This window comes from Fragaria vesca, linkage group LG6 (assembly GCF_000184155.1).
Source record: "Fragaria vesca subsp. vesca linkage group LG6, FraVesHawaii_1.0, whole genome shotgun sequence".
Lineage (NCBI taxonomy): Eukaryota > Viridiplantae > Streptophyta > Magnoliopsida > Rosales > Rosaceae > Fragaria > Fragaria vesca.
Window position 1 is genome coordinate 31,015,705 of NC_020496.1, and position 17,639 is coordinate 31,033,343.

Genomic DNA, 17,639 nt, shown 5'->3' on the forward strand with positions numbered 1-17,639 from the left:
TGTGTGTGGTTTTTCAAATAAAGCACTAAAAAAACCCAAAATTGAGATCCTCATTGCAACTGGTTTGTCATAGCATTGGTGAATTTATTGCTACGAGGATATCAGTTTTCGAACCCGTTCAACTTGAGCACGCCAAACCCTTCACCACCTAAATACAAGTTTGAAAACGATCACTCTTTCTGTTTAGATCAACCCTGCTAAAATAATTTTTTAGATTGTTACACAAAAACATCTTTAATTATAGAAATTCTTATATACACAAAATATAAATTTATGATCTTGAACATCCATATATACACGAAAATCTGTATAATTATATCATAAATCTTAACCATTCAAAATATATTATTACACGTCGTGTGTCCGAAGACTATCCTTATAAATCAACATTAGCTCTTCTGATCTGGTCCAACAAAAAAGAGAACAATTATCAAAAGAGAGGGGACGTGTGCGTACGACACGCCGGATGACAGTGACATACTCTCTCCCTTTTTCCACAGTAAAACCGAATCCTGAGCTCAGATCTTCTGTCTCACCAACTTGACTCCCTGCTTTGCTGCTCCTATCCACTGCCCCGTCGACACGTCATCCAACTTCCCTTTCCGCGCCACGTGTTTGTCGCTTCTCTGATAGCTACCCGCCAAATACCACCACTCAAAATATTGAAAAAGACCACTCTGCAACTTGGCCCTCTTGCCCTTTTCGGCCCCACCACCTCACACCTCATCTCCATCTCCATCAAGTGTTCCCCCCTCCCATCATCTTATTTTATCTTATTTGGTCTTAATCAACTTTCATAATCTACTCATTTTTCTCTTAATTTACATTATCATTTTCTCTGATATTCTTAATTGTTATTGTAAACTAAAGAAAAAAAATTGCAACTCTTGTTTTGGCTAGGAGCCTAATTTTAAATTTCAAAAGAAAGAAAGAATAAGCATTAGCCCCCAAAACAAGATCTCCTGAATAAGTCTTAAAAATATTCTCACATATAAATTTAAAAAAAGTTGCGTACAAATCATTTCTGTTAGATTGTTTGTAACATTCGTCCAAAAAAAAAATTTTGTTTGTAACATAAATAAAAAATGTATAACAATAACAGAACCAAACAGATACAAAATATCTTATTAGCGAATTAACGTTACACACATCAGTATCATGAAAATTTATATGTCAAAATTTAAATAAAATAAAAAATCACATCAGACTATCACGTGGTCTTTCAAAAACACTGAACAAAAAAAAATTCAGCGTCAGACTCGTCTGACTGGCGGTAACTCTCGCTGCGTATGAGCAAATTACGTGGAAGATTATTCCTTTTTAGAACCTTGACATTCTTATAATCTTGTCAAAACACTAGTCATGGCAAATATTCCCCCTAAGGCACAAAGTCTTCTAATCACGATTAGTGGTTTTGCAAATCAACAGGGAGCTAGTAGCTCCGTTACATCCACTCGCGTGGGACCAGAAGGAAAAAGGCAAAGACCCCGGGACCCGAATCCCCAGGCGGCTTCCACGTGGCGGGCGCTGGAAGGAATCAGTTCGGGAATCCAGCTAGGTCTCTCTAAATTTAAGATAGGGATAGATATTCGGCATTGGATAGAGAAAATTGCGGCTCTCTCTCTCTTAAAAAAAAAAAAAAAACGACGAGATATTTTCCTTCACAAACGTGGCCGTTTCTGCAACCTCCAACGCCGCCACGTGTCGCATATCCCGCCAAGCCAAAGACGTCACGACGCATGTTCGGCGTGTCCTTCAGATCTGCTTCTCTATCTCCACGTGCTCGCCGGGGCTCTTCATGACCTCCACGTGTCTCTCCCTCGCAGCTACGGGCCTTTCCGTCATTTACTTCCTTCCTCTCTCTATTTCCCCTAGTCTCATCTCATCATTCTCTTCTTCTTTCCCCCCCCCTGGTTAATTTTCTGAAAATTAAGATATGACGACTCTCGTCGGTTCCTTCATGTGTTCGTCGATTCTTGCTTCTTCATGAGTCTCGTGGCTCTCTGCAACAAGATGGCTCGTCGTTCCGGTGACCAAGAAAATATAACGATTGCGGTGTATTCTAGCTATGTTTTTGCACCAGATAACAGATAACAATTTCGATTGAAGAATTTACATTTGCTTAGAGTTACTTACTCCAGATTATTGCGGGGTGAATTTTGGTTTGAATGACGCAAACTGAGGAAGGTGGGAACAGAGCCGCCGCGGCCGCCACCAGGCCGCTTTTCACAATTCCGGTGACTAACTTCCAGGGAGATCTGCTGCGAAGAATTGTTTCCGGGAATGATTTGTCTCAAAAAGTCGTCGTTGACCAGCCGGCGGAAGATTCCGACGAGGTTGAGCTGAGTCTTGGGCTGTCGTTGAACGGGAGGTTCGGGGTGGACCCTAGAGCCAAGGCGGGGTTGCATCTCAAACGTTCGTCTTCAGTCTCTGACTTCTCGCCTGCGGCGGCGACGGCGGGGACGGCTGGGGTGAGAGAGGAGGAAGCAACGACGTGTCGTGTGCCGAGGCCGTGTGTGGTGCCTCTGATGAGAACGTGCTCGCTTCCGAGTGAAACGGAGGAGGAATGGAGGAAGAGGAAGGAGCTGCAGAGCTTGAGGAGAATGGAGGCGAAGAGGAAGCGGTCGGAGAAGCAGCAGAGGAGTTATTCGAAGTTGCATAGGGATCGGAGCCGTGAGAATTTCGACGTGGATAGGCTAGCTGAGCCCATCAATGCAGGTGGCGGTTGTCCTCCGCTTCCGCCGGTACCGCCGCCCCCGGAATCACAGGGGACTATTACTGGGTCTCAGGGGAGTGGCTCGTCGGGGGTTACCGATTCTGAGAGCCAAGCTGCTCAAGGTACTCTCATTTTGATTTCGTTTTGAGTTCTTGTTGCATTTAATATGACATGGATCAATGAAGTAGTAGAATTTTCTTTTTTTTAACTTTTAGAATGAATAATTTGATATATGATTTCTCTTTAAAACTGTGAAATTGGATCCTACTGGGGATCTTACCAGAATGGTATTTAGTTTAGTTTATGGTGCAAGCTATGTGAAATTGTCGGCCATGATTTAGGGTTCTTGTGTAAAATTGTGCCTAAAAGTATCTTAAGTTATCCGGATTTGTAGCCCGGATCTTTTTGAAACTAGCCCTATAGCATGAAATTCTTGAGGAAGATTTCAGTATTGCCGTGTGAAGATGTCTGTTAACATGTTTTTTTTGGAAGTTTCGAACTACATTAGGGTAATGGCCTTTGAACAGAATAGGGGCTACTCAGATGAACAAAATTAGAGAATCAATTATGTATTTCAAACATGATCTTGTAGTTTTGGAATGACATTAACTCGGTCTTCTAGTTTGGAAATGACATTTAACTTCGCATTAGGACCAATTGTATGCTATCAAAAAATGTTCCTATTTGATTGTTATTCATACAAGCTTTTATATTGTGGCGGTTCAGCATTTATATTCTTATATTCTGCATCTTGTCATGCAGTAGTGCACAAATGCACTGAAGTAAGAAGCGGTTCTAATATCGAGTCGTTGCCAAAGAGTGAGAAGGAACCACTTGTCCCCTCGCAGATGACAAAGTCTGCTGAAATCTCAGCTGATAACTCAGGGCAGTTGAATGGAGCTGTCCAAATGGAAAACCACTGTGCGAACTCCACAACCCCTCACAAGGAAACCAAGGAGATTGTGAGGAATGTGTTGGATAATATGCCATCTGTGTCTACTAAAGGAGATGGTCCCAACGGTAAAAGAGTAGAAGGCTTTCTTTACAGGTACAAGAAAGGTGAGGAAGTGAGGATTGTATGTGTTTGCCATGGCAGCTTTCTAACTCCAGCCGAGTTTGTGAAGCATGCCGGCGGTGGCGACGTGCCACATCCTCTTAAACATATAGTGGTCAATCCTACTCCCATTTTGTAATAGTGTGCTTGTCGATCATTCAAAGTCCGAATGCAAGGCTGTGTCGAGAGTTGAAGAGACTCATTAATTGTCAGTTTTTTTTCTTTTTTCTCTGGTCTTTCAGTGGAATGGTGGGCACTTGTATTGTGTTCGATACATGAAGCCCCGTAGTTGGAAAGCAGATTGTGACCAAGAGACTGGGTTTGTTTATATGCCCTATTTGATTTATTTGCCCCTTTATTTATAGATGTATAAATCAAGTGCCAAGTACGATCATCTGAGGCGATTCATCTGAGCTGAGCTTTCTCCTCGCTGTGCTCAGCTATAATCTAAGCTCCTCTTTCGACTGTGGCCCTCTCACTCTCCTTAGTTCCATTGGAATCTCTTTAATTTAACTTCGTCAACTCTCTCTCTCTCTCTCTCTCTCTCACCTCACTGGAGATGGCCACTGTCGTCGGAGGAGTCAAGGTTCCGGGAGAAGCATCGAAACCGACGATGTCGATAGCTTCGCCGTCGCACGACAACAAAGAAATCAAAACACTTCGATTCCGTTGATTTTGACCGAGCGTAAAAAAAAGAAGGGAAAATAGTAAGAAAAATAGTTTCTGCGGGTAGGTGGATATGAGTTGGGTCTCTAGGCGGTGACCTGGTTGGTGGGCCTAGCAGACTGTGGCGTCCACCATTTATAAGAAAAAAAATAGTGAGAAAAACAGTTTCTGCGGGATAGGTGGATGTGAGTTGGGCCTAGCGGCGACCAGCTTGTTGGGCCTAACGGACTGTGGGGTCCATCATTTAGAGGAAAAAAAATAGTAAGAAAAATAGTTTCTGGTGCTAGGTGGATATGAGTTGGGCCTAGGCGGTGACCAGCTTGGTGGGCCTAGAGGACTGTGGGGTGCATCATTAAAAAAAAAGAAAAAAAAACGCAGGACCGATCTCTTGAGAATTTAGTAAAGAACTTTGATACGGGGTGACACAGTTCTGGTAATCTTAATTTTAAAAACTGGAACTGTTTTGCCCCATGATCTTGTAGAATGGAACTTTAAATTGCTTATCAGAGTTGATAAATGTAACAACTGTGGTTAATAATTTGAAAACTGCTTGATAGAGGAAGCATTTGAAAACATACACATGAACACTAATGAAGTAGTTGTTTAGTAGTTTTTGAACAATCACTGTGTGACTATACTGGTTGATCAGGCAGTAAACCAGCTAGAACTGATATGTGTACATAAAGCAATGAAGGATGAATTATTGATATTAGTGTCTACTTACCCTGCATCAGGTGAGCATGGAAAACCTATGAATTTCTTCCTGTCATGGAATAAAACAAAGTGGTTGTACATCTAACGGTGATTGACCACGATTTCCTTGGTCTCTAGGTGACCATGTGAACACTGAACACTACTGAGTGGTTGTAATCTTCATTCTCTTAGTTGAATTTTTATATTGACAAATTGATTTAACTTGGCTACGTTTTTGTTTTCTTAATCAGAGTTATTTGTAATATGCAGATATTTGATATAAGTTGGTTTGATCATGCAGGTTATGTGCAAAAATCTTTGTGGTACACTATTCTGGTGTTGTTTCTGTGTGCAATGCCTTGCATCCTCCTGGTTCTAATTGTGATCTAGTGTCTGTATTCATTGTTTTTACTGCTAAAAGTGTATTTCAGTGTTTTATCACTGTTCAAAAGGTGTGAATTTAACCAGAAACTGTGCTAGGCATAGTTGTTCTTACTCGACTGTGAAGGTTTGTCAAATTCAATTGTTGTGCTTCTGTTGATTTAAGACATGTTGAACACTCGCAGTATGATCTTTATCAATATGATTTCATTTCATGAAACAATGTTTAATCCATTTTGAAGAAAAGTTACTAGATCCTTGTCTCGTGTACTTCTCGCAGTATGATCTCATTAGTATAATTTCTTAGATGTATGGTCACTCTCGCGGTCGTAACTGAGGTCAGCTAATGAAGCTGAATATGGACATACCTACTCAATGTATTACTGAACAACAAATGTAATATACACATCTAGGACAGTGAAATAAACATCTGCATTCTTCTGCAGAATCCACCAGCAAGGCCCCTAATCACAGCAATACATCAAAAACAAAAATTGGGGGTACAAATACAACTACTTAACACTGTACAAGTGGTGTAACTACAGTTCTAGAATTCAACCTAAAGCCAGTCCCCAAATAGGGATTGGTGCAAAAAGCACAAATTACAATGGCTCCTCTTCTCTACAGACTACTAATGTTAACCGGTATTCTCCTCGTCAGGGGCTAACATGAGGGGGGTTGAAGTTGCTTCAGCCGTCGAACAACTTGCCTCATAGTAGGCCTTGTTGAGAGAGAATCGACCGTACATACCACTGCCAAGTGTAGAACTTCTACCAAATCATCATGGGGGCCTGCATCCCACAACCCTGCGGAAAAGAATTCCTTTGCTCGGCCTTGTCGAAGAAGCATACATGCCCATGCAACAATATTGAATCCATTTCCATACGAAGAGAAGGAAGGATCCAACACTTTCTTGTCAGAGAGCAACTCCAGAAGCACCACACCATAACTATACACATCAGACTTATCTGAAACACGACACGTCATTGCATATTCTGGGGCAACATATCCAAAAGTCCCAGCTACACCAGTAGTAGCATGGGTTTCTGAAGTTCCCAGAAGTCTGGCTAAACCAAAGTCTGATAGATATGCATTAAAATCGTCATCCAACAAAATATTGCTGGGTTTGACATCACGGTGGAGGACACGAGGTACACACTGGTCATGCAGGTAGGCAAGTGCACGGGCTATGTCCAAAGCAATCTTGTGAAGTATCTTCCAATCCACAGCCCTGGTAGACCTTTCCTGAATAAATTTCTCCAGGTTACCACCAGGAAAATAATTATATATCAGGAACATCTCTGTTTCACTGGCATGATATCCTAGTAAAGTGACCAGATTTGGATGTCTAAGCCTCCCCAGAGTCTTGATTTCTGCATGAAACTGTTGCACTCCTTGGAACCTTCCAACTGCAAGCCGTTTTATCGCCACTAGGACTCCAGGTGATATCTCTGCCTTATAAGTTGCTCCAAAACCTCCATTCCCAATACAATTGCTAGCATTGAAGCTCCCCGTGGCCCGAACAACATTCTCAAAAGTCAGTGGAACACCAATGTTTGTGAAAACTGTAACTTCCTTCCTAGTAGAGCCTATACCTCCAGACTTTCGATTCCACTTCCGTGTATACAAGAACAGAACAACAAGAGCTAGAAGCACTAAAACAATGGCAGATGCAGATGTAATGGATGCTATTTCAATTGAATTGAAACCACTACCAGCAGTCTTCGAAGTTCCTACCAGTGGTGAAGCATAAGGTTCGGAATCGCCAACTCTTCCTTGAGAAACAGCTGGCTGTAATTGAGAAAGTGTGGGACAGGAACTAAGATAGGGGTTTCCCAGAGCAGTATTGCAGTTCACCAGGTTATTGTTCAAAGGCAATGAACCAGAGAAGTTATTGTACGACACATTGAAGGCTGAGAGCGTGGTCACATTTGCCAACCCAGATGGAATCTGGCCAGAAAGTTTATTTTTGTCCAGCAGAAGAACTCTCAAGTTTCGCAAGCTTACTAGATCTTTTGGTATCTCACCAGTGAGAGAGTTCCGAGAAAGCTCAAGCACATGCAAGGAGTAAAGCTGCCCCAAACTAGCAGGGATAACACCTGTGAGGTTATTACCAGACAAAGAAAGATGCTCCAGATCCCTTATCTGGCCAATAGTTGTCGGAATTTGACCTTGCAACATGTTCGAACTCAAGTTAAGGCCAGCAAGAGACACCAATTCTCCAAAACTAGGGGGAATAGAACCCATAATCTGATTCACAGATGCATCTAAAAACTTGAGAGATACACACATGTTACCGATTTCAGTTGGAATCTCCCCATCCAACCTGTTGTTGCTAACATTAACAATCAGTGAACCTAATACCTGACACTTCCCAAACAATTTACCTGGAAATGCTCCAGTAAGCTTGTTTTCTCCAACAAGGAACGCATAGAGAATTTTCTTCTGAAACCTTTCGGGTGCAATGGGCAATGATTGCAGAGTGCCGGTAAAATTATTGTGCCCAAAGTTGTGCATTACTACAACAACATCATCCTCTGTGTGCCATAGCACTGGCATTCCAGCTTGAGCTTTAGATCCAAAAAATGCTTCATAGGGCGAGGAAAAATCATCATCTTTGAAAGAAAGATCCACAGAAAAAACAGGACCACAAGTACTGTTAGCATATTCAGGCACTGAACCTGACAAGAAATTTCCGCTGACATCAAGCATAGTCATACAAGGAACCTGAAGAACCTGAACAAGCTCCCCAGTAAGCTTGTTAGAGCTCAGGTCAAGAAAATGAAGCTTCTGGCAGCGGTTGAGCCCACTAGAAATTTCCCCAGTAAAAAAATTCTGAGCCAAATTGATCATTTCCAAGTTCTCACAAGCACCCCAATCACTTGGAAAGCTGCCCTCAATACTTGCTCTTGGCGCCCACAAGATCTTCAGCTTCGGAAGGCTTGTAATCTCCTTAGGCATTGACCCTTGAAAGTAATTGAAATCATCATTCATAGAACTCAACTGCTCCAACAAAGACTCATCAGTATAATTGCCTCGCACAACAGGAAGGGGATTAAACAGCGACGAAAGCACAAGCACAGACAACTCAGAACAATTCCCCAGCTCCCGAGGCAACGAACCACTCAAGCTATTCCTCGACACATCCAACACTTCAAGCCCTTGAAGCCGGCCCAGCTCAGCCGGAACACCCTCCTCCAACATATTCGAATACAACAGCAGCGTCCTCAGCTTACTGCAATTCCCCAAACCACTCGGAATCTTATGAACCAAGAAGTTCCCAGACAAATCAAGATGCTCAAGCCTCCCACAATTCTCCCCAATCTCACTCGGAATATCCCCACTGAGAAAATTGTACGACAAGTACACCCCTTTCAACCTCCCAACATAACCCGGAACCGAGCCATTCACCCTATTCCCAGCTAAATTCAAGATCTCCAAGCTCACAGAGCTCAAGATCGGTATCTCCCCTTGAATCTTATTAAACCCAAGATTCAGAACCCTCAAATTCGGGTTCACCCGAACCGGCAAAGACCCAGTAACCGAATTCCCTTCAAGATCAAGTACCTCCAAACTCCTCATCTCCCAAATTTCGGCCGGAATTTCGCCGTCGAAACCATTAAACGGCAAAGACAGCACCTTTAGCTCAGTGAGCTTCCCAATCACAGAGGGCAGCTTCCCCACCAAGCTCCCTCCACCCTCCACACAGCTCCTCCTAACTCCGAGCCCGTAAAACGGAAACTGACCATAATAAGCGCAGGAAAAGGGTTCCGATTCCGATTTACCTCCGTCTCCGGTAATGTTGAGCGAAACGACACGAAAATTGCTGTCGCAGGAGACGCCGGACCAGTCACAGTGGCTGGAATTGAGCCTTCCCCAGGTGGAGAGCAGCCCCAAGGAGTCCAAGACCGCGCCTTTGAGCTCGAGCAGCACCGATGCGTCGGTCTCCGCCGAAACGACGCCGTTTCTGGAGGCGGCGAACACGCAGAAGAAGAGCAAGACGAGCTTCAGAAGCAGCGGCGGCGGCGAAGTGGGTAGTGGGAAAGAGAGGAAATTGGTGACCGGAGAGGAAGAAGATCGAGCACCCATTTCGGGAAAACCCCCGGTCGTCGGAGAAAAGAAGAGACCCAGGAGAAAAAGATCAGGACCCCCAAAACCCTAGAAAGAGTAGGGAGGGGTTTAGGAGGACAAACCCTAGCTCTGAAATTTTTTGGGGGGTGTGACGAGAGAGAGAAGAAGAAGAAGAAGCTAGGTCATTCAATTCAATTCAACTGTGTGTGGTGTTTTTCTTTGGAGAAGAAAACGCGTTCTTCTTTCTTTCTTTCTTTCTTTTTTTTTGTTCTTGCAATTTTTGGGGTTTGTCGTCTAAAGCCGTGGTGGGGGTCCACAGGCGGTCAATAAATGCCATCAGCCGCGTCAACACTCTCCTCCTCCTCCGAGCTCGGTGGTTGAGGTGGAGGAGGGGTGGTTTAAAATTTGGAACCGAAAAAGATTCCGGTGACACGCGGCGACAGAGAAACGAGTCCACGTGGGGATGTTCTTCCAGAAGGATGGGCGCATTTGGTTTTTCTTTTTCTTTTTTCTATTTTTTGTTTTTGTTGTTGGTGGTGGTTTTAGGTCTTTCTTCCTCCTCTTCTTGTGTGGAAGTAGTGAGAGAGGGAGAGTGAGGTCCAGATAGGCAGCGAGGCCATCTTAGGCTGTAACTGTACTCCACTCACCACTCCCGCCTGGCGGCTGCCTCTAGCTTCTTCGTTTGAATAGTATTGCTCGTGTTCAAGCTTCTTTCATGGAGTTTGACAAACGCTTTATAAGCCTCTACAAGTTACGGAAGTCTGTAAATTAATCGTTTTGAAAAGGACTCTTGTGTACTTGTTGTTGTGAGGTGATATATAGTGAATAAACGGAAGCAGATTCTACGAACCATGAAAGTCTGAGATATATGTCATGATGTCCGTCGTAACTCGTACGTACGTACAAGCGTGAAGAAAATGATTTCTTGTTGTTAATCTAAGTGTTAATATGTTATTAAAGTTTCCTAAAGATTGCCTCTTAATTTTCTTTTAACATAAAGATTGCTCCTTGATTATTACAGCTTACAATAACAAAACACAATCCCAATCATAAGGCAAAATAAATACACATCCCTAAGATTCCTAGCAATATCTCATCCTTTGAGGTAGGTCCGGATTTAGGTCTCTGATATTGTGTGATCGTCTCTCATCTAGCCCGATAGTTCTTAAAGTTCTGCACCAGATTGATGTGCAAGATTTTATATATGAAGTTGGGGTATGAAAACTTGGAGCAATTAATCAGAGTACGTGCTCTATTATTTCAAATTTCAAGCTAAGCAAGATTAAACTAAGTGTCATAGTGGCATGGAAGGGATGCACGTAGAACACACTGTTGAAAAGCCACCTTCTCTATATTATAGAATTCCAGGCTTTCCAGCAACCAGACAGATGATGCTTTGTTTCTTTTGGCATAAACACAAAGTTCACACCTCATCAGAAAGAGCAAACTTTCTTGCCAAATGATGTAGGATTGACGCACTAGTGATGTGGTCTAAAGTTTCTGGCTATGGTATATCTGCAAATTCGAACCTGAAACTTAACGTTTATAATCATTTGTTATGTTTCTGAATAATTAGAAGATCAATATCTGTAGTTGGTTTAGGGGTAGGTTATTAACAAAGGCGCAAGTCACAATCAAAACACATGCATTTGTTCACTAGTCGTAAGTCACAAGAATAAAAATAACATTGTTACACACAAAATTTTCATTTTCGCTACGCTACACTTTAGAAATCAAAATATCAAATTATATATGATCAAATGTTTATTGGAAAGTTTAAGTATTTTATGTAGACAGTAAAATTTATCGTTTATCTTGAATTTATGTAATATACATGTAAATATATAATTTATTGAAAAGATTTTAACTTATATGCTACAATTGCATGTGGTTGGTATTTTCTCAACCCATAAAGGGAAGCATCTTTTCATTTTCTTTATGGGGCCATCTATTTCATGCTTGAATGCTTGGGTTGTTGGCTAGTTCTATCATCTTTATACAGACATTTTTCTTTATACAAACATTTGTCGCCAAAATTAATATCTGTAATTTGAAACAAAAAAAAAAAAAAAAAAAAAACTCAATATCTTGTACAAGCATGAAAAAATGGGGTTCATTTTCAATAGGGTCTACCAAAAGAAAAAAAATTGCAATATTTTAAAGATTTGGAATGGATAGAAAGAGACTTTGGATATTGCCACTATAGGATTATTGGAAAAGCACTTACTACCTAAAGAACAAGTTCAAATTTTGAGTTAACGTGAGACTTAAATAAAACCGAACAACAGTGTGACTTATTCTTATAGTGTGTTTTATAGTGCTCCGAAGTATAAAAATTTTAAAAATATGACTCAACAAAAATAACTTGCAATAAAAAAAAACTATACTCTAGCCTAGTACCATTTAGTCTAACGACATAATCTAAAGGTGGGAGGTTGCGACTCTCTTTACAAAGTTGTAATATTTGAGTTGTTTACACTAAAAAAAAAAATCTATACTCCATAATTATTTTTTTGCTCTCTATTACGAGAGACAATATTGAGCTGCAGAATTAAGTGTTGAGTTCCATCTATTCAACACCACGTTCATCAATGTACAACAACTTTCAGTTTTGGTTCTTTTGGTTTCCCCTTTCTATTCTCAACATTGAAAACCAAATGCACATACTTGAAAGCACTGAATCTAACACTAGCCACATTTTGAAAAGACAAAAAGATTCGTGAAATCCGGCTGCAGTATAAGCCTCACACACGAAAGCAAGATCATGTAATGAATCGAAGAATCATTATTCATTATCGAGTTCGAAAACAGTTCAGTTCCCATCACCGGCAGATCCAGCAGCAACAAAAGCAAAACAACCAACTGCTGCATTCTGTAGCCTTTGATTGTGCATTTCTTTCAGGGCTTCTCTCCCCTGTCTGATACTGCTGCTTCTCAGGCGCCCGCATCTCCTGCTTCTTCTCTTTTACTTGCTCTAATGGAAGCATTACATGGTCATGGTGATCATGATGACTTGCCAACCTGAAAACAACAAGGGCTCTCAGTTAGAACAATGGTTGCTTCAATTGATCTAATCATATAAGGGAAATATCCTTAGCCTGCTTTGCAAGAAATCATATGTGCCTTTTAGTTTCCTTCCTGATTCAAATGAGAAGCTAGATATATCTATTATCTATATGTATGTGAAAATAGTAATATGGCTTACACTGGAAATTGGAAAGATTGGTTGCTCTCATCGGAACCGCGAGAGAAGGCAGAACCCTTTGTTTCCTCTATAGTAGGCAGCCTAATTGTCTCTTCGGTTTCCTCATCTTTCTCTACATTCCCGGTCACAATGTTAATATCAAAATTCTCTTCCTCCGAAATGTCACTCCTACTTTCGATACTCTTTGTATCCACACTGACACTGTGACGATCAGTTTCCAGTGTCTCTACCATCTCTTCAAGCTTCCCCAGTTCATTTGAATACTGGTCTTTTGAGAAGCTGCTATTCCCCACATGAATACTGAACAATGATTCATTTGAAGCTACACTCCAATCCATAGCCGATGAAGGCTTAGCGGCAAACATAGCTGGTGGGTGTCTAGTTGGATCATATCCTGAAGGCCGCCTGCTCGCCATTGGAATTTGAGGAACAGTGATCTGTGGACTAACCTCTGGTGATGGCGCAGGAGCCGGAGGCTCAGTTAGGTCCGGTTGGTTAGCTTCGGGAGACAAATCAAAATCAGCCTTGTCAAAATCATATGGTTCTTCCATTGATGAACGTGATGAAAAGGAACAAGAAGAAGATGTGTAGCAGCTTAAACTAGGGCAGCGATTCATGCGATCACATTCAAAATTAACCTTTAGATGCTTGTTACTTTCGTCGCTATATGCATAAGCCATGACTACAGCTTTGAACAGATGAAAATCCTCAAAGAAGTTAAATGAAGGATTTTGATTGGAATTGATTGAGAAGAACTGGCTAAGATTTTGGGTGGTTCTAAAAGATATAGAGGACCTAGAAGGGGAGTTTGATACTTTGTTATATCGGAGTAACCAAGTTAGCTCAAGGAACTTCCTCTACAAACTGATTTAACTGACTGATGGGTCTGTTCTTTTTTTTTTGAAAGAACTAATGGGTCTGTTCTAAGTTGTAACCAAAAGGAAGAAACAAAGAAACGAAACCTTAACCTATACAAGAAACCAAAAAAAAAAAAAACGAACTTACCTGCTTCACGCGGGAAAACCAACTTCTAGAGTTTTGGGCCGGCCCATTTTGATAATGGACTTTTGGTTATCAGTGAGGGTAGAATCGAAAATACAATGAAATGTGAGGGTGACAAGTGGAAACTGCAAACCAGAGGCTCAGTTTGAGCATGTTATCTCACTTATCTGCAAAGTTGGTTTTGAGTTTTGATACACATCTCTTAGTTTGGAATTTTACTATTTTTGGATTAGACCAAGATGTTCAACTCTGCAAGCAAAATGGTTCCAATGGAAGGAGCTTTGGAGAAACAGTTATTCCACAGTGGAGTTCTCTCTTTCAACTGTAAGCTGTAAATCCTAATCTTAGACCCTTGACACTATAAATTAAACATGTTCGAAATCGATTACTAATACTGCACTATTTTTCATTTGGCACTTCTTGAAAGTATTTGAGCTTTGAACAAAGATCCTAGTTGAATCTACATCTTCTGTTAGGTGTACAAAATAAGAACATATACTGAAGTGACCGATTGTGTAAATGCATAAATGTCAATGGCTTTGATACAGTTTAGTTCAGTCTGTCAATTTAGTTATTTACAAATTAACCAAAAGCTGTAGCACATTATGGTATTCCAGCATAGGTAACTGTATTTATACATGTCTCCAGGCAAACAAGCAACAAAGCAGTAGCACATTATGGTATTTCAGCATAGCTAACTGTATTTATACATGTCTCCAGGCAGACAATCAACAAAGCAGGATTTTCGACCCTCTTTAAACCAACTAATGTCGACCAACAAAACCGAGTTCAGAAGTTCTTTAGTTCATCAGAGAAATATGGTCAAGGTTGTACATTAATTTCAGTCAAGGTTGTATTCAAATTATAGTAATTACTAGTAAATTATGTTGATAAAGTTGGTCTTGCAATTTATGTCAGGTTTGTGCAGCGAGGAGGAGAAGGGTACATACCGATAGTGAAACTTATGTGCTATTGGAACCAGGAGAGGATGAGAAGTTTGTTACGGAAGAAGAGTTAAGGGTCAAGTTGAAAGGTTGGCTTGAAAACTGGCCAGCCAAGAACCTTCCTTCTGATCTTGCGAGATATGAAAGCATTGATGATGCTGTTACTTATCTAGTAAGGTCTGTATGTGAACTTGAAATCCATGGAGATGTTGGTTCAGTTCAGTGGTATGAAGTTCGTTTAGAATGAAAGGATTCAAGCCTTATTAGCCCCCGTGAATCATGGACTGAGAGATTGGCAGTGTTTTAGCTCAGTGAACTGAGAGTGTGATTTCACTTACAGCAATCATTAGTTTGTAAAAGATGACCACATATTGGTTAGGACTAAAGGCCCTTTTGGCACTACAACTAGAACACCAAGTTTTGTAGCAATATGAGCAAAAATTGATTCTCAGCACTAGGTGCTTTCTCAGACAATGCTTTAATGTGCATTATTTGTAAGTTTTCCTAGAAACTACTGAGGAAGTGCTTCTAATAAAAGGGCTGCCAACATAAGTACTACTGTCTTGGGTAATTTTGCTTCATCTGTTTTTGTATGAATCTGTCAAATGTGTGTCATTAGTCTGCACTCTGCAGTATTGATTCCATTCAATGGTTGATATGCTAATGATCTAATTATTCAATCAACTATATCCAAATTTCACAGTACATGAATAAAACCCTGACAAAATCACATACCACACATTTTCATTACGCCCTGTGGCAAAGTAAGAGAAAAGGCTATTGGCCATGTCCCAAAAGTGCCTCACTGTCTTCAGTTCTTCTGATCATACTTCAATTCTGAAGGAATTCCACATTCTACAGCAGCAAAACCGGAATCTGTAGCAGGACCAAACATAAGTAATGTATTCATCGAAAATAGCAACATATTCAACAAAAGAAATTGATAACTAACAAGTAAACTTATGAATGTGACTGTTACCTTGAGTAGGCTTTAGCAGATTTTTGCTAGGGGGTAAGAGGGAACTACTCTTTCTGTTTCTGGCCAGAAGCCCTTTTGTTACAGGGGACATTATCTTATCAGTTGGGCTTGTATACCTACAAAATCAAGCAGTAATCTCATATAAACCCATACAATTATATATACATACACATTGATACATATTGATATATCTGAAGATTGTAACAACCTTTCTGGGAACTTGAATGCCTTCGGAACTTTAAGGCGATCGGGGGTGGTGGTTTTGTGTATATCATTGCCGGAACTTTGAGAGTTTCCATCTTTTTGTTGGAGTGGAGATGGTGTTATGCAATCAGAAAAGCTCATAGTCTCTGATTGAATTGGGGTTTTAGGAGGCATTATATCTTGCACGTTTTCCATTGGATGATGTACCAGAGTGCCTCTGCAAAAGTAAAATAAGGGAAACGAGGCAAGCAGAGAAAGAGAGAGATGAACTGGAATAGAATGAATTCTTGTTGGATACTTGGATTTAAGATTAAGAGGTGAGGTGCTTGTTGATGTCAGAGGTTACCGTTAGAAATTTGCAACGGTCGAATTCCGGAAGTGTTTGGATTGGGTTTTAGCGAGTTTTAAAGTGAAGTTTAGGGTAGTAATACTAATTTTAAGATCGTGAGCCACTGATCACGTAGGATGTTGATTGTTGAAACTTGAAACTGTTCCATTGGAGCGGAATGTTGGGCCTCCTTTGGTCTTATAAGCTATCTCTCTTTCTTTTTCTTTTTTCTTTTTGGAATGAATGGATGACTCTTATCTACTTAGATATTGGCCCATAACTATATTGATGATAAAATCCATAAAAAAAAAATATATAAAAAAAAGAAAAAAAATCATTGTTCTTCATACTTACGATAAAGGTCATCATTTGGCTCGCGGGCCTAAAAGCCTGTCGGCCTAAAGGGCCAAAGCCCGGCCCAGCCGTTCAAAAAGCCCATCTCGGCCCGACCTATAGGGTTCAAAGCCTCGACCCAGCCCGTTACATGCCCATCAAAGCCCGCCCGACTCGGCCCTAAAAAGCCCGCTTAAAAAACCATTTCAATTGTTTTATCAATATTTTTATGAAGTTATTAGTTAAATATGTGAACTAATTAATGGATTAAATCATATTTTTCTTTGATTATTTATTACATTTAGTTCAATTATTAACAAATCTTTACTTTTTTATAGTATTTTGTTTTATTTTGATAAAAATCTATTAGATATATGTATATAATAAGCCTGGCCGGCCCATCCAAAAAGCCCGGCCCTGACCCTAAAAACCCGTAAGGTCCGAGCTCGTGGGCGGCACGTGGGCTTTGATTTTTTTGAATAACCCGGCCTGACCCGGCCCTATAATTTAAAAAAACATGATTGAGGCCCGCCCCGGTCCGGCCTGAGCCCATAAGACTTGGGTAGGGCCGTGCTTTTTTCGATGACCCCATTATGATTATGCTAACGTACGTGTGAATGTGTGAGATACTTGTAAAATTGGACACCTTAGTTTTAGGGACGTGAAATTCACACATCTTAAATTGAAATTCATACACCTTTCTTCATTTTTTGGTTAACACGTTCACAAAAGAACAAAGTTTAAGTCATTAAAATACAAAATTTAAGTTACTAAAAAAAGAAAAAGATGTGTGGATTTCAATTTCGAGTACATGGATTTCACAACCTTAATTTTATTAGTTAAAATATATATACATATATATATATATACAGCCAGATCCAAAGCAGACGTCCGGAAAGAGCAAAACTGCGGATGGGACACGTGTCACGCGCACAATCATCTTCACTTATCATGTGGGTCCCACCCACATCTCCTCCTCTGTTCTTTTTTTTTTTCCTTTTTCTTCTGGTCCTAGTGTGAACCATCTTCTCCTCTCTTTCTCATCCGTTTAAACCCAGAAAGT

The 17,639-nt window shown here is 40.7% G+C and overlaps 3 protein-coding genes across 3 annotated transcripts; 2 read left to right on the forward strand and 1 right to left on the reverse strand.

Moving 5' to 3' along the window:
- The first annotated feature begins 1,960 nt into the window (after positions 1 to 1,960).
- LOC101293613 (ninja-family protein Os03g0214200-like) lies at positions 1,961 to 4,189 on the forward strand. The gene is made up of 2 exons (XM_004304178.1): positions 1,961 to 2,838; positions 3,479 to 4,189. The coding sequence occupies exons 1-2, from the start codon at positions 2,169 to 2,171 to the stop codon at positions 3,907 to 3,909; spliced, it is 1,101 nt and encodes a 366-aa protein (XP_004304226.1). The 5' UTR covers positions 1,961 to 2,168; the 3' UTR covers positions 3,910 to 4,189.
- Positions 4,190 to 5,931: 1,742 nt separating this feature from the next.
- Positions 5,932 to 9,599, reverse strand: LOC101297075 (LRR receptor-like serine/threonine-protein kinase RPK2-like). The gene has a single exon (XM_004306022.1). It carries the CDS (start codon positions 9,597 to 9,599, stop codon positions 6,174 to 6,176), a length of 3,426 nt encoding a protein of 1,141 aa, XP_004306070.1. The 3' UTR covers positions 5,932 to 6,173.
- A 4,449-nt stretch (positions 9,600 to 14,048) lies between these two features.
- LOC101297367 lies at positions 14,049 to 14,979 on the forward strand. Its single transcript, XM_004306023.1, has 3 exons — positions 14,049 to 14,112; positions 14,509 to 14,615; positions 14,707 to 14,979. Exons 1-3 carry the CDS (start codon positions 14,049 to 14,051, stop codon positions 14,977 to 14,979), a joined length of 444 nt encoding a protein of 147 aa, XP_004306071.1.
- The last annotated feature ends 2,660 nt before the right edge of the window (positions 14,980 to 17,639 follow it).

Coding starts and splice junctions, on each gene's coding strand:
- LOC101297367 (XM_004306023.1), top strand. CDS start 14,049: ATGGTTCCAATGGAAGGAGCTTTGGAGAAACAGTTATTCCACAGTGGA. Junction 14,113..14,508: donor TGGAGTTCTCTCTTTCAACT/GTAAGCTGTAAA, acceptor ACATGTCTCCAG/GCAGACAATCAACAAAGCAG. Junction 14,616..14,706: donor ATCAGAGAAATATGGTCAAG/GTTGTACATTAA, acceptor AATTTATGTCAG/GTTTGTGCAGCGAGGAGGAG.
- LOC101297075 (XM_004306022.1), bottom strand. CDS start 9,599: ATGGGTGCTCGATCTTCTTCCTCTCCGGTCACCAATTTCCTCTCTTTC.
- LOC101293613 (XM_004304178.1), top strand. CDS start 2,169: ATGACGCAAACTGAGGAAGGTGGGAACAGAGCCGCCGCGGCCGCCACC. Junction 2,839..3,478: donor TGAGAGCCAAGCTGCTCAAG/GTACTCTCATTT, acceptor CTTGTCATGCAG/TAGTGCACAAATGCACTGAA.